General features: G+C 26.5%; 1 protein-coding gene across 1 annotated transcript in view; it reads left to right on the top strand.

Moving 5' to 3' along the window:
* The first annotated feature begins 670 nt into the window (after window positions 1-670).
* Window positions 671-18,190, top strand: part of LOC135924408 (kinesin-like protein KIF13A) — a 58,703-nt gene continuing 41,183 nt past the window's right edge. The window contains exons 1-3 of the mRNA XM_065459465.1: window positions 671-770; window positions 880-946; window positions 17,968-17,986. Coding sequence (XP_065315537.1) covers window positions 719-770; window positions 880-946; window positions 17,968-17,986 — 138 coding nt within the window. The 5' untranslated portion in view covers window positions 671-718. The remainder of the gene's footprint in view (window positions 771-879; window positions 947-17,967; window positions 17,987-18,190) is intronic.

The following is an 18,190-nucleotide window of genomic DNA, read 5'->3' as shown; positions in this document are numbered from 1 at the left end:
TTGTGGAGGGGAGGGTATTAATAATATTTTTAGATAAAATTGGGCAAAATATATTAATGTAAAAATTTATTTAATACTTCTATTATAGATATAAAATACATTATTACTAAATATTGACAAAACTATATATTGTATACGATCATAGCCATTATTTTTCGAATAAATCTTAATTCTGGATATTTTTCTGCTATATTTATAAATGTAATTTAAAAAGGTTAAACATACTGTCAACAAAACAAACTCCTATTTATGCCAAAAAACATACAAAAATAATGTATTCTTCAATAAGGGAATGAGGGGAAGGTTTTTAATTTAATTGATTAAAAAAATATCTCATACATTCACAATTTTCTTTCTTTCTTTCTTTCTTTCATTTATTAATTAATAATAGTATAATAACCAAGATATGGAAAATAAATTTGGCCATCCAGGAGCTGCCACTCCTTGAGCATAATTCTTGACCCATGAGGGATTCTTTTTATTAAAAACAAATATAAATAACTTGTGATAATTTATCGATATCGAATATACATGATAAATCATGGTCACTAAGTTGTTTATCAAATTTTATATATTTGCATTGGTGCTAATTTTCCTTCGGTTAGGATATAGACTAGTCTTAATTACCTTTTTTAAACATATGATTATTAAAATATCATTCGTTCATATATTTAAAAAATATTTTCATGGGAAAATGTAATTTTATATTTTATATAGTATGGCAAATAAAGTTAATGTCGCGATACGTATAAGACCATTCAGTAAAAGAGGTATTTAGATTATATTTTATTATCTCCTAGAAAAAACGATATTAATAACTTAGAAATCTATTAGAAAAGATTCAAGTTAATAACTATTTTATTATTAAATATATATTAGAATGTGATCTAAACTCAAAACCAATCATCAAAATAGATAAAAATCAAACAATATTATATCATCCTAAGTAAAATTTTTATTCCTTTTTATTTATAAAATATACAAATACAAAGCATTTAAAGCAATATTTATTTCTTTAAATATATAAATTTAAAAAAATTATATTTGTTATATATCAACATGATGAAATTTGATGATAATAAATATAATATTAAGTATATTTGTTTTGACTACTTATTTACCATTTATCTACATATTTACTATGTTTTTATCTGCTTAAAAGTTAAGTGTATTCTTACTTTAAATTACTGCAAATAACAGAAGAAATAGATTATTTAAGATTGATTTTGTTCAAAGCTTTATGATATGAACATTATTCATTAATAAATGGAAATGCACTATTATAAATCAATAATATTACATCATCACCTTGTTATTTGTAAGATTTTATAAGCAATTAATGATAATGAGTTATATGCTCATAATTTTTTTTATCAGGTTTCATTAGTCGTTTTTGGGAAATTAGGGTACACAAAGTTTTATTGGAATGTTTATTTAGAACACTATTTATCAAGTCTTTTTATAAATGTAAAAATCAGGGTTGTGCATTGACCAGTCAAATATAAATCAGTCATTTGGCTAATATTTGACAAGTCAAATTCAAATAAATGTTTTTTAAGACTATATTAACTTTATTTTATATATAATAGTAAAAATTGATCTACGTAATATTAAATTGTATTTTTAAATTCATAATGAATGTTTCATTCACCATAGCAGATCTTGTTCTGATTTAATTTTCTTTAATATTTTTAATCAATTTTAGGTTGTGTTATACTATTACTAGTTTTCTGGTCAAGATCCTCAATCAATTTTGTTTCTTCATATGAATATTACCCAAAACTGACTAATTTCTTTTTGAAAAAGAATTATAACTTGTTAGTAATATAGACACTTGTCTTAATGTTCAAGGTGGGCAAAGATGATATCACTTAAAATATCTTGATTATCAAAGCTATATTATATCATATGCTTTATCAAATTCACTAATAGTAAAATGCTCTCCTTATAATGGGGATCCAATAAATAATCAGCTGTGTGAGGACATATATTTGAATTGATTTTTCTTTTCAAAAATATCTTTAATATTTTTCTTTAGGCAGAAAAATTAATGATTGAATTATGTGTTTTCCAAATTATGCATCTCATTTTTTACATGTAGTAAAGTACATTTATTTCTTTGCATTTACAACAATAAGATAGCAAAATGTTAAAGAATTATTTGAAAATCTTGATCTTATTGTACAAAATATTTCTTCATTAGCAATTTCTTTCTAATAAATAATCCACTTCTTCAACCGCTGCTTTCAGAGATTCATTATATATTTGCGCCTTAAATTTTATTGACGATCTTTCCTGGATAATTTTACATAATGTAATATAAATTGGCATAGTAATTTTCTTAAACCATGCTTTAGCAAAAATATTATATTTATTTGAGATCCAATCAAATTATTAATGGGAAATTTTTTTATTTTTATTTTTAAATCTAATTCTAATTTTAATATGAAAATATTATATTTTATTATAAAATTATAACTAAATCAATGCCTTGATGATACATATATATTTATAAATAAATTGTAACCTAATTAGATGATTAACATACTTTAAATACATAGTTAATTAAATCAATATATCTATTCACCAAAAGTATTTGAACATATTTGATCAGGTTATATACTCCTTCGGTCAATTGACTGACTTGCCAACCCTGATAATAACATAAAACAGTGGGGAAAAAAGAAAACATTTTGAATTAAATTTTTATATCATAAAAAAATAAAAGTTAACTTTTTTTAAAATAATACAATTAAATTATGTGGGCACATTAAAAAATGATTGTGATAGTGATAATGGAAAATTTGCAACAAAATATTGGTAGTATATTTTCCATATATAATGATATATTTTTAAAAAACAAAAAACCAACCTTTGTTTTTTTTGGTTTATTTTTTATCCAAAAATTGTGGTTTTTTACCCCAAATACCACAGTAATAAAACAAATGAGGATATGAGGGAAAGGGGGGGGGTAGGGAAAGAGGGTTAAGGAAATTACAGTGTAAATATATATAAAACGTTGATGCTGTTTATTCTAATGTATATTATATATAATATTATTATTAAATATATAACTGAGGGGGGAGAAATATAAATTCTCTAGAGAAAGATATTAGATTTATTCCCCGAATGTTTATGGTATTCAACTCTTTTATATTCATAATATCTTTTTTTCAATCATATTTTAAATATAATAAATACAGATAAATACTGTATATTTTTTCGTCCTAAATTACACATTTTATGAATAATTTATTACCAATATGAAATTTAAATATGTATAATTTTGTATATTTTAATGAAATATTAATGTGTTTAGCTTATTAATCTTTTTAAGATTTTGGTTTTATTTAATTAGCATTTATCTATACTAAAAAGTCAATATTTTGGATTTAGACATTCCGATTTAGTAGTATCCTTTTAATTTTATTTAGCAATTCTATATAATCTTTGAATCTCATTTTTTGAAGAAAAGACTATGATATTATTATTGATTGTTGCTTAACTAGATTCCAAAATATTCTAGTCATATAAAAGAACGCCGTGATAATTTATTTTTCTTCAGTTCAAATTCAACTGTTAATATAATATAACTGTGATGTACATATTTCAAAATTTCATACATATGTACAGTAAGACTTTTCTAATTTCTTGATAATTCGCGCAACACCCTAATTTAATCAAAATTTTATTAATTACTATTGCTTTGATAAATTTGGTAACTGTCAAATTGGGCAAAAAGTCCCAACTGTGTCCAAATTAGACAGGTTTTCTATATAATATATAATATCCATTTAATAAGGCAGTTTTTGAGTTATGAATTTGACATTCCTATAAAAATTAATATAAAACCCCTGGAGAAATTTTTAGATATTTGCAAGTTTACCTTTTTAATAAAAAAAATTTGCTAATAAGGATTTGCAAAAAGATTTTTTGAAAAATCTATTTCCGCATTAAACCTTATAATAACAATACAACAATAATATAAATTCCTCAGTAAAAAAAATTAATTATCATTCTGCCAAAATAAAATAATGGAGTTATATAATAAATTACCTAAATAAATTTATATTATCACAAAGTTTTGATTTGAAATGAATATAAACGACCCATTTTCTACTTCAATACTCTCTGTTGACCATTCTAGCTTAATATACACACTTTCTCGAATATCCATTGCAAATTAAGCCATCTCTATAATTACAACTATTCCAACAATTTCGGGTTATTTTCATAATAATAAAAATATTTCTAATCGCCTTATATTTTACTCTAAGAATATTACATCACTACGTCTATATTATATAAGCTCCATAAGAATATCATCGAGAGCCATGGTCATTATTTTCTTTTTTTTATACCTTCTAACTCGATTATCGAATAGTAACATGAGACCCGGTGGCATAAATCTAATATTATGGTTTGGAGCAATGGAATTCTTCTAGCCTGACATCTATATTGATAGTTTTTTTAGGGATGTACCGATATTTTTTATAGGATCGGATCGGGCCAATATTTTGCCTATTTTAAAATATTGGTTATCGGCAAATATTATAAAATTTTCCAATCCGATCCGATAAAAAATGGCGTTTTTGACTAAAATAAAATATTAAAAAATTTTTTTAAAAAAGTTATATCTAAAAAACCATTTATTTTTATAAATAAAATCGAAATTCATTTTTATGTTTAATTTTTTAATAATGATAATTAATTAATAAACATTCTGCCATATTGTTATTTTTTTGCGCACTCTGTTTATAAAAGTGTGCAATAATCTTCAGAATCTGTTTTTAGTGAAATTGACAGTCCCTATCTCCGCAGACTGACCTCTGATAAATGGAAATTTTGGTATTTCTAAATAGAAATCTTCGATATATTAATTTTAAATTTTTATTTAAATATTTATTTCAAATTTCATAATATATTTGTTTACTTATTATATTATGTAAATAGATTAATGTTATTACTTATTATATTATGTAAATAGATTAATGTTATTACTTATTATATAATAAATAAGTGATTTATCAATATAACTATTTATATCCAGAATTGCAATTGAATTGAATATAAACTATAACTGATCATTATAATATATTTAAATGACATATGTTATGGTATAGTTAAATTAAATTATATATGTTATACTAATAAAAAGTATATTAAAAATTAAAACCATTGGTATCTTTACAAGATACAAAATTAAAATGATATCGGTCGGTAATCAGCCGATATCAATTTAATACCGGGAATATCGGATCGGATCGGCCTCCAAAAGGTGGTATCGGTACACCCTTAGTTTTTTTCGTCATTTTTGTGCTAGTTTTCATGGCTACATCGAAAATTAAAAAATTGGTAAAAAAATTCGAGATTTATTTTAAAAAATAATTAACCAAAAGTTACTCATAATTCCCGAGGACTCCAATATTAAATTATGTTTTTACCCTTTATCAAAATAGGGGTATTTATATTATTGATCTTTGGAAATTTTTTATTTTACATTGTCTCCATTTAAAGATATAAATCTTTGTAAATAATTCTCAGACTTTGTAACCTGTTCCGGTTCAGATAATTTTTTAAAAAAATTAGGAAAGATTCAACAAGTCGAGAACGTTTTTTGCATCTTTATATGGATCGACTACGAATAACAAAGGACCGACCATCAACTTATGAGTTCCAATTCTAGGAGGGATAACTTAATTAAGAAGTCAGAGTTTGTGGACCACCCACAATAGAAGGAAACATATAAATTTGAAGCCTTTCCATTATATCGAATGCTCTCCTTTCGCATATCAGACAAGATAAGAATCAACAATTCTTCTCCCTCTTCCGTTTAATTTTGCGATCCTTCTTCTATTTTCTCTCCTGGGTTATTATAAAATGTCCGGCAAGATTGTTTTCTTTTAACCTCTGATATTTTAATTCCACATCAATGGCAACGAAATCGTTGCGACCTTGGAGAGAGCATTAAATATTTATTATCTTTTTTTAAAAAAAAATGATTAAAAGTTTGTGGGCTTATAAGGTATTTTCGGCATTTATGCACCAAAAATGATTGCAGAGCCTCTTGTTATCGAGTTTTACTTTTTTGAAATACATTTAAGAAAAATATAAAAGAAATTTCTACCTCTCCTATCCAACGAATTAATTCGCCGCTTACACATCTTTTCGATGCAGCGGCTGCCTAAGCCACTTCCAATATCAAAATGTGATTTTGGCCACAACTTTTTGTTTTAATATCTCAAACCTCTCTTATATAAATAACATATATTGTACATAAAGGGTAAAGGGGCTGCTAAATTTATGAAACCCTACAAACCGATCATAATAATTCATATACCGAGGAACGATTGAACATCGACCTCTATTTCTTGAATACTTTTTTTCGTGATTTGCTCTTAAGTCTTTATCACTAATGCGTTTAAACTCCTTCAGCCTTTGATTATACGGTTTACGCCCGCATCCGGTTCGAGTCCCTAGAAAATTTAAATATCGGTTCCTATAAATTTTAAAGATCTGTTTTGTTTCGATTACAAACTCTGCAAGATGTACCTTTACAATAGAAACAAGGATAAAAGAGTATACGCGAACAAAATATAGAGAAACCTATTTTTTAGGACCGGTATAAGTAAACACGAGAAACACATCACGTGTTTTTTAATTAGATACAATTTAAATTTTCTAATATTGCCTCCTCTTCTAGTTAGTTAAAAAAAATATTGGCCGGAGGTTAATTTTCTTATTTTACATTACCGTACAATATTTATATAAATAATTGGCTAATACCAAAAAAGTCCAAATGTTGATTTTAATAATAGCCTCACATAATAAATGAATAAAATAGAAAAAATAAATAAATTTTTGCAAAAAAAAAGCATTGTAGAAGAGGCGATTTCATGAATAATTCATATAATAATAGATTATATTCAATATTAGCTAATATTTTTTTAACAAATACATCATTTTGCCTCTGAAATACCAATATTTAAGCCATAAATAATGTCAAATTTTTTTTCCATTTTTAATTCATCACAGAAAAAAGAAATAAAGCGAAAAAAAAGAAAGAAATCAGGAATGGAAAGAAAGGGAACATGACATTTAATATTTTCTGATATTGAAAATGATTTTTTTAAAAAAAATATGATTAATTTATTATATAATTTTTTTTATTACAAATTTGGGGGTTGAAAAAACCATTATATAAAATGTAAATATTTATATTAAAATATCGAAATCGATATAATGATTTTTTTTTATTAAATTTTTTTTACTTTATAAATTTTTTTCCCGTTATATTAATATTAGAGGCCCGCAAGCCAAACCCCAAGTCGGTCCCAAAAATATTTTTATAAGTCGGAACTAGGGAGGACAAGAATTATAAGAAAATTTTTAAATTTCATTTAAACAACTTTATAAAAATCGAGCCGAGTTGAGCCTAAGATACAAATCTGGGCCGGGTTCGGGCTTAAAAATAAATAAAGCATCTTCCGGCTCAAAATTAACAGAATTTTTTTTATTGAATATTCGGGGTTATTTCAGACCTATCCCCTAAACGTTTAAGACTTGGTAAAGCCAGACATTGATTTTAAAATTTTTCATCGGGCCGTTACTTGGGAAAAGTCGACACTTATCTTGGCAATCGGACAGAACATTGCCTTGGATCTGTTTACAGAAATGTTGGTTCATAACCGGTAAGTCTCGGATCTTCGAAAATAAACGGATCGTACCATGAAATAATAGGTCGATGCACGGTTCTAATAAAAAAAAATAATATTCTGAACTAAATATATAGTCGATACAATTTAGATAATTACCAAATACTCTCATATCCACTCTCCCTTCCTCATTTGAATCGATGATGAAATTGGATTATTTTAAAATATAATTTTTTATTTTCCACATAAAACAGTTTTATTTTTTTTTTTCAATCCATTTTTTTATAATGAAAGAATTCCCCGAACGATGATCCCCTCCCTCATTTTAAATCGTTCTAATTTATTTACCAAAATCATAATAATAATTGTTTTATATTACTATATAATAATATATATTTTGATATTTCTATTGTGTAACCTTACTTATATTTCGTGAAAACCCATTTATGGTGAAGATTATCATTGGTTTCCGTTGAATTTTGGATAAAATGATAATAAAATATCTCCCATCTATATCGCTTGATTTATTTCGTAAAAGCTTATACTTTTATTTTAGTTTATAAAAATTTAACATTTGATTTAAAAAATATATATTATCAATTTCACACGTTTTGATAATGATCAATTAACTTTCGGGAGTTTTAGGTGAAGCTAAATTTTTCTAGCACGCTTTTAACTACACTGTAAATATTACATCAATTATGCTCATAGTTTAATACCCATTTTAGTCATTAATTACAAATGATTTATATTTTACTATTAAATTTCATACATCATACCTAGTAGTAGTTCATATTCCAAGCTATTTATTCACCAATCTCATTTAAAAAAATATCGAACCTAGTAATATTAGCACACGAGAAAAAGATAACAAAAGGACCATGACCGGAGCACTCAGGGTAAAATTTCTAGTTTCGCACAGCGTTGATTAGAAGTTAATTATTTTAATTTGTGTTTGATCGAAAAGTGGGAAAAAAATACGTTTTACTTAACAACAAAAGAAATTGCTTTATGCTGTGTAGACTCTCGGGCTTCTGGCCCCGCCTCAAAAAAATATTTGTTCTTCCTTTTGATGATGAAAAAAAAGCAAATTATCATCTCGCAAATTTTTGTTTGGATAGACCAGAAATATATTGCAAGAGGAGGATGGGGGGGGCATGGCCTCCTCCTTAGTTACAACCTTAAGAATCTATAAAAATATATTTTTTAAACTTTGACCCTTCTCAAAGTAAAAAATATACGACTCTTAAAACTTTGCTTTTGAAAGAAAAGTATTTGTTTTACAGTTATTTCATTTTCTCTAAATATTACCTATTAAAATTAAATAATGTATTATTTGTTTAATTTAGATTTAGCCATTTTTTAAATTAACCCCCCCCCCCCCCCTCCTTATTATATTTATAAAAATGGTTATATAAACCAGGAACGCTAACTGTTATTTATAGCGATTCCGGAAATTATGAATTAAACTTAGCACCAGGTTCATCGAATATATTTTTACCCTTCCAGCCCCCCCCCCCCCGATTTATTTAAAAGATCTTTCAGTATTGCAAAAGAAATCTATCATTTTAAATATAATTATTTAAAGTGATAAAATCATAATTTATAAAAAAAAAGTGACAAGTGGCTAAAATAGAAGGGGTGCATGATTATCAATATTTCTATATACCCAGGGTTAACCTTTATAATTGATTAGACACGTGTTAATAAAGTCTCGATGTAGTCTGGAACATAAGAGTTGCAGCCCCTTTTAAAATAGTTGCCGGAATAAAATTGTAGCTCGCTAACTTCAGTAAGAACAGATTAACAATTTTATCAAAATTTTAAAAAAATTATTAAAAGCCCATGCTTAAAACCTATTACTTATTTTACTTTTGATGAATTTTTTTTTATAGCTAATTTTGCAAAGTGCTTAAAGAAAGAAAGATATTTATTTTGCTTTTGTTTGGAAAAATTGGCATCTTGCAGAGTTCGATTTAACTATCTTTGAATCTTGTTATATAATTATCAAAGTCCTGCAGGCACATTCCAGGTTTGATTGCATTGGCGCGAATATCTTAAATAAAAATCAATTTTTAGTGTCCGGGCATAATTGATAAAATTTGGTTAAAATTTTTTTTATAACCCTTCTTCCGACTTTTATATTTTTTAGGCCCGACTCAATTTTTTTCTAATATCATTTCTATTATAAAAAATATTGGCCCGATTTCGCAGTAAAGTGAGTCAACCCGGGACGGTCATGCAAGACTTGATAAACAAAAATTTTTGTCATAATTCCACGAATAAAACCATCTAAAAATTCAAATTAAATTATATTGTATTTTTAAAAAAATCTTTAGAGCCGATATTTTGTTAAACTACTCACACAGTTTATGATGATAATTTAATATAATAATTATAAATGGTTTGGTTTTAAAATGATTCATCTCAATTTATGTGATATTTAACCGATAAAAAAAGGATGGAGTTAAAACATTGGTAACAATATCTTCAAAAATCTGTAGATCTTCAAAAATCTGTAGCCATTTTAATAGGCCAAATTATCATAGGATGAATTATATTTTATGGAAGCCTATTTTCCATAGATGAGTTATATTTTTGCTTATTTGTTAATGTTGAACGTATATAAAGTCAATTCATGGCTTCGCTACATAAAATGAAACGTCGCTAGTATTCGATATTGTTGTGTTTTCCATTTTAATTTTAAAAATTTAATATATCATTTTGCACCCTTCTTCGGTTAAATTATTCTTTAAGGTTTATTAGTTATTATTGTGGATTTTTTTTGATAGGATATCATTTTAATTGCCAATGCCATTAAAAAAATATATAATAAGAATAATAATTAGTCTATCTCCAATCCTATTATTACATATTTTTTTACTTAAATCGCACATTGTTTTAAAGCATTATTGGAGAAATGTAAACGTCTGTCCCATCTTATGCAGGATGGGACGCCCACCTCTTATTTTGTAATTAATGTAATAATGAGTTTAACGAGTTCGTAATCGAAATTAAAAGGGTTTCGGTTCTAAATTTTTTTTAAAATAATTCTATTTCCCGTTTCTGGATATTTGGAAAAATATGTTTCTGGTCCTGATTCCGGTTCTAGACTCGGTTTTATAAATAATTAAAACGTATTTCAAAAAACTTAAATAAACCCTAATTTTGAAAAAGAACTTTGGTTCCCGGTTTCTAAAAAACTTTAAAATTCTTACATTTTATCTGGGTTCTGTTTTTTTATTTCAACTCGTGATAAAACATTTGTTATTTTCAAAAATAAAATTGGGGAGCAGGAGCTGCAATATAATGTTTAGATCAGGGGGCAGGGAGATACGTTCTGAAAACGGAACTTAGGGAAATTTATATTATATCTTATCCTATTAAGAGTTTAATATTGTTTTGGCTCTAGCAATTATACTAAATATATTTGAAAGTGGCTCCTCTGCCTCCTTCCAAGGAAAAATGTTTTGTTACGGGGTTATGAATGGAAAAATCGAATGGGATGAATGGGAAAAAGGATAATAAATTGAGATCAAGATTGCCAAAGCAAATTTAAAGAATAAAAGTGAAAATTAAGTTCCAAAAAAAGAAAGGAATAAATATTAATCATAAAAGGCTTGCATTATATATACTTTATATCCAAACAAACTATAATAGAACTGGACGTTCTTAAATTTGAAGATTTAAACAAAAAAAAGGCTAAAATATTATTTTTCTAATAAAAAAATCATGAAATATTTGACACCATATTCTTACAGCAAATTTTTATTATTTTACTTATATTTTGTTCACAATAAAAATATCCATAATAATTTTGGACATATATTTCAAATAAATTGCCAACTTTCGACAAATGTCGATTTCGTCGAATTTTGTTGATTCGGAACTAATTTACTCGCCGGCAACAAATTATAATCTTAAATTATTATTTATTTTTTCTCTCTTTTCTTTTTTTTTTTCTTTTCTTTTCTTTTCTTTTCTTTTCTTTTCTTTTCTTTTCTTTTCTTTTCTTTTCTTTTCTTTTCTTTTCTTTTCTTTTCTTTTCTTTTCTTTTCTTTTCTTTTCTTTTCTTTTCTTTTCTTTTCTTCTTTCTTTTTTTCTCTATTTATTTATTTCACTCCTTCTGTATAATGAAAACGTTTACTTGGAAACCAGTAAAAAGAAAAATTCTTTTTTTCATTCTTTAACTCTTCGTCTTTTATATTATTTAAGATACGAAAAAATAATCAATATATACTAATAATTTAATTTTTTTTATATCATAAGGCTTACCTTTGGAACCATGGAACAGGAACATTTTTGCGTTCTTGTTCCATTTCAATTTTGGATTTGTTTTCGTTCCACCAGGTAAACCTTTTGATAACCTGTCTAAGTGAAGATATTCCCTTTGTCTCCCCCATTCATACTAGTGTTGTTAAACGGCCCGTCTTGAGCCGTTTTTTAAAAACGGCTAACTCAATATTTTAGCAAGAAAAATATTGCCTAAGCCTCGAGATTTCTCTAATAGATATCCAAAACCTTTGTTTCTTCTGCAAACAAAATCTTCTAGCTTGCGTGATAGTATTCTGGATGGAATATTGAGTTATCCGTTTTTAAAATTCGGCTCAAAACGAGCCGTTTAACAACACTAATTCATACGACGAAATTAACGTCAATTATATTTATAAGAATGTGAACCTCGCTTAATGGCCCACCCCCTCTCCAAACAAATTTTTTTTTATGAAGGTTCTTTTTACTAATATTAATTATTTTATTCATTTTTCAATATATGTCTTGATCATTTTGGTTAACTTTTTAATCTTATAATTGACACTATTCCTCCCTGAATGTTTAAACACAAATCTACATAGGGAGTTTCATTTGTGAACTATTTTTTTTATTCTCTATTATTTATTAAAAATTAATATCATAATATTTAATATACTATAAAATTAAAATATTATTAAACTTAAAATACTAATAAAATTAAAATACAATTTTATAATTGCGTTCCCAAAAAGGAACCATAATTATATCAAAGAATTTCTATCTGAATTTTTTGACCTATATTAAAATTCTTTAACTTCGTTTGTAAAATGCCGATTTTGATGCAAATTTTTTAAAAAAACTTATAGATGAATGGCAAAAATGGCCGTTTGTGGAAGTCACTATTGGAAAAGTTAAAATTTTTGTATTTATTGTTCTTTCTTTGTTTCTGCCTATGTTAGTAAATTGATGCTGAGGGGAATTAAGATAAGCACGCGTAGTCACATTTATTAGTGATTTTCCGAAGGCCTAAGGTAGAGTTGTCATACCATCAGGTCTTTAGCCATATATTTTATATAAATTTGAGGGCTCAAGATGGTTTGGAATATGGGCGGCTCTTAAACCTCGATTTATACATGGTTTATTGTATGTGGCGCTTTTTGAATAATACAATTGATGCCATGCCTACCCTTTGAATCAACGGGCTATTTGCATTTAATACAAGCATGTAGCTGTACGATGTCGCAATCTAGACGTAAACCAATAGCAACTTTCAATTGTTCGTCTGATAAGAGATTACATAGGTTATGACTAGGGAGTGATTCTAACCATTCATGACCACCAAATCTGTCAGCTGATTGAAGGAGTTGAGGGCAATCTAAAGGTGGTTGACTGATATATAAATTTGGTATAATATTAACGTTGTGAATTTTTTTTTATGATTGATGATTGATGACAAATGAGTGCTAATTAACCTCCAGTTGCGTTTGAGTTGTTTGTTAATCTACATGATAAAAATGACGATAAAGATAATAGATTGAGGAAAAATATCTAAACCACCCAATTAGAAGGTAACTATTTAAAATGTTTCTTTTACTTTTACATTTTATAATTCATTTTTTTTAAAAAGTTATAATAAAATTTCAGACCTGCAGGCCCCAACCCGACAAGGCTGGCAATAAAATGTTATATTCTATAAAAAACCCAAGATAGACTTAAAAATAAAAAATTTATAAAACCATAAACTGGTGGACCTTAAAATAATTTTATTTTTACAAAACCCGGACAAGAATTAATATGTTGGGAAATAATATAATGGGTGATTCAACATTTATCTACTGCTCACATTTTTCAATTTCTCTTTGAAACAGTCCACATAATGCAAGCAAAATTATTTAAGATGACAAAAAAATAATTATTTAAAATCCTAAATTTAGGCTAGGCATAAAATTTTACCCTTACAAGTTCTCTTTTTTTTTATAAGGTTTAATAGAGAAAAATTTGAAAGTTACAAGATTACACAATTCTTTTCTTGTCTTTAATTTATCTTATTTTTATATTATATTATTCGTGTTAATTATCTCTATTAAAATTTTTCTGATATATCCATATAATTAATAACACATAATATGCAATTATAATATATAATACAATATTCCTAGGAAAGTGTTTTTTATTAATATTAATTTAGTTAGAAATATTTATTTATATAAAAAAAAGTTTTAAAAAAATTAAAGATTTAAAAAGTAATAAAAAAAAATATTATTCTATTTAAATAGGTTTCTGGAAAGTAGGTTTCATATAAAGCTAATATGATCGAACATGTGTATGGCTTACGGAGCCTTTGCTTGAGATATAATCCTTCCCGGGGCCTAGTTCTTCGGAGAGGGATAGTGAGAGACCACCCATAATATATCGCTAGAGTAGTGGAGATGATTGGTTTAAAAATTTCATATTTGGATATTTATGATGCTGATTTTAAATTGCTCTTTATGATCTGATGTTAGGCTTTAGATTGGAAGGAGCTAAAGAATTGATACAGAAGTGTAGTCCCATTTCAGGAATTAGTGCTGCTCTGATATTTTCAAAACGATCCTTTTATTATTTTTGGTTAATTTATTATTGTATTATATAGTTTCATACATAATTTCAGAATAATAATAAATTCATAAAACGAACCAAAATTCATATTTATAACGTTTAAAAAATGAATTTTTTTAAAAAGAAAAATATAAAGCCTCATATGCAACAAGAACAGGATTTAAAAATAACGAGTTACATTCAGCTAGTTTTGTTAAACGGCGAATTTAATCGATTTTTAAAAACGCGCTAACTTAATATTTTAGCCAAAAAATTACCCTTGGTTAGAGATTTCATCCACAGATAGTAGATAGGCAAAGGGAGAGACCTATAGGCCCGGCTTTAAGTCCGGCCTGACGGGCCCTATTTTAGTTTTCTAAAATATACCGCCAGGCCTAAAATTTTTTATTAAAATACCCAGGTCTAGTCGGGCCTGAAATTTTTTTTTGAAAAAAATACCCGGGTCTGGCCGTATATTTTTAAACCAAATATTTTAAATCGCCATTATTAGCTATAAATTAAAAATAAATATAATGTACTTTAAAAATATCCGGGCCGGACCTGAAAATATAAAACCTGAGCCAAAAAATTTTTGAAAAAAAATTCTGGCCGGGCCGTGCAAATGGTACCTCTGCAGGTCTCTGATAATAATAATATGTTGGCTTAAATCTTTATTTTGTCTTTTTTTAAAAATAGGCGAAATCGCATATTTTAAATAAGATGATTTTCTTTTGGAGAATAAAAAACATACAATTAATCATTTCCTGAAGGTTTGTTAGTTTTTTTTGAATAGAAAATATTGATTTTTTTATGACTCAAAGATAAATGGTAAATAAAAATTAATATAATGGCGTTGCATTGATTGTATCGCAAGATTCGTCCTCTGCAAGAATGGTCATGCAGGTTGTGGTCAACGGGAGAAATAAAAGTCAGAACAAATGTACGGTTGGATAATTAGGCAATTGAGACGGATAAATCAATGGTAGATGTTAGCTCATTTTTTGTAAGTTGCAAGTGAAGGTTTATAGAAGTGATACCTTTTAGGAATTAGTGTCCTGGTAAGAAAAAAAGGGACCTGCTGGCTTAATAGAGTGAGGCAATGGGCAACAATTGGGGATCCCATTTCCTTTATTGCCTGTGGCTGGTAGATGGGAATCATTATCGATTCTAAATTTCCTTAAAGATAATACCTTGGTGTAGGATTCATCATCTTTGGTAGTGTGAGCATTATTTTAAGTTTTGTTAAGGGACAGCTTGAAATAATGGATGTTAAAAAGAAAGAAAGAAAGAGATATTAAATATAGTTATGTCACTTGTAAGCAAGTATATATATATATATGATATTTGAAATAATTGTTATAATAAATTTGCAAAATATCGATTATAAATATAAAACATAGCAAATAGCATAGATATAATCCATTTATACTATATAATTATAATTAAAAACAAGTTTTTTGACGAGATATTTAGACACCTTTTTATATTATTTTAAATTTTTTTATTAAAACATGTTGTTATTAACCATCTACAATAGTAGTAATTAATTGTTATTCTTATAAATTTAGTGTTTTTTTCGAACGGATAACAGTTTTATTTTGGTATAATTCGTATGCGCAAAAATATCCCCCGGGTTTTTTAACAAATTTTTACAACTCAACCCATTCATGGCGTACATATCTTATTGCTATTAATTAACTTTTTTGATCGTTTTAGATTGACGCTCAATTCTAAGCCGACTTAAAAACGAATACAAATCGAATGCTTTAGTAGCAATATTTACTATTCGTATCCGCACGAATATCAAATTTTACTATTATTCTATCGAATTATTGAAATAATTTATTTTTTAAAAATATTTTAAAGTAGTTTATGAGAAAATATATTGACATCATTTTTTTTTTATATTTTCTCTAATTTTAAATAGAAAAAAAATTAACCTAATGAGAAATAATATGCGATTAGTTTGGTTTAAACTGCTCAATACTGATTTTTAAAAAGGGCTCACTCAATATTCTATCTAGAAAAATATTGCCTAAGTCTCGAGATCTGTCTAAACCCTTGTGCCATCTATGAGTAAAATCTACAGACTTGCCTAATATTTTTCTGAAAAATATTGAGTTAGCCGTTTTTAAAAATCGGCTCAAATCAAGCCGTTTGAGACACTGTATGCGATCAAGATAACAATATAAATTGCCTATTTAATTTTTAATTCCAAGCCAATTTTTAAGAGAAAGCTTATTGTTTCTTTTTTTTATAATCGTGCGATTTTTTGACAACATTACTTCCAGGTAACATTTCACAAGCAGTTAATGTATACTTTATTAATCACATCACCTTTCAGATTGATAGGTTATCTATAGAGATGACAAATAAATTTTATTAAATAATATTAATAATTATTTCGAATATTAGATCTAATTATTTTAACAATTCGAACATTCATATTTAATTCTTTATTCATATGAGATATATATTTTTATATGGCCTTTATGGTCTCATCTATAAAATTTAACATGAACATTACATAATTCCATAATGTCTTGGAATATCATTGTTCTTTGAAAACAATCAAGATGAAAAGCTTCTGATTGCGGTTGAATTACCCTATTCCCTAACATTACCCAAATTAACGTTATCGCAAAATATACGATTAAATACTACTACGCTATTAACAAATCATATGATTATTTACCAAATTTAGTCTTTTCCTCTTTTCAAAGAGTTGTTGAAATATTTTTAAAAAATGCATATAAATAATTTAGATCGAAGATAATTTTTCATAATATTCGTTCTTCTCTAAATAGGGAATTTTTGGAGATCTTTGGATTTTTAACTATCTTTATTTTATCATACGGTTTTATGATGTTTTTTATAGTCCGTCGATATTTAAATTCTGCTTTCGTGTGATACCTAAGGTGTAAAATTTTCTTAGATGTTAATAACCTGAATTTTTGTAAAATTAGCTAAATTATATAAATTGAAAACCATCGAGCTATATAGGAGGCCGATAATTATTGACATAAGGACAAAGAAATTAGTGTTTTTTAGCCTCATTTGACTTAATAGAAATGCGTTATAATTTATACTTTTTAATTAAAATTTTGGGCCAGGCTCGGGCCTAAAATAGAAGTCGTGTCGAGACGGGCTCTGGCTAAAAATTTTGGGCCGCAAAAAATCGAATTTTCAGGGCTCTTCATCGGGATATATTTTAATTTGGGTAGGAAGGATTGTCACTTTTGAGGCCATTTTTGATATTTATAAAAATCCCTCTCCCCCTTGTTAAAATAGATTTAGTTATGCCACTGTTCCTACAACATTATATAATTATATAATGGAAATTAAAGGAAGAATATCAAATCATGCATTAAATTGAATTATGCAAATCATTAATATTTTATTACGTTACTATTTTTTATTTCTTATATAATTACAAAATTCAAAATTATATAGCTATGTTTTTTTTGTTACATAAAAATTACAGGTCGTTTAAAGATGCCAAAGTATGTGCTATTTATTTTATAATTTTAAAAAAATAATTATAATCACACTTCCACCTTGAGGATCGGAAAATTAAAAAAGATTTGTCTTTTGTCCTTGTTCTACCCACCACCAATATAAAAAAGACTATTGGGTTATTTAGGGAAATAACCACCTTTTTATAAAGTCACCAATACTAATATAGATTTCCAATCTTAAATAATCTA

The sequence above is a fragment of the Gordionus sp. m RMFG-2023 genome, chromosome 2, assembly GCF_954871325.1.
Source record: "Gordionus sp. m RMFG-2023 chromosome 2, tfGorSpeb1-WG-v2, whole genome shotgun sequence".
NCBI classification, from domain to species: Eukaryota; Metazoa; Nematomorpha; class Gordioida; order Chordodea; family Parachordodidae; genus Gordionus; species Gordionus sp. m RMFG-2023.
This window is presented reverse-complemented; position numbering and strand designations above follow the sequence as displayed.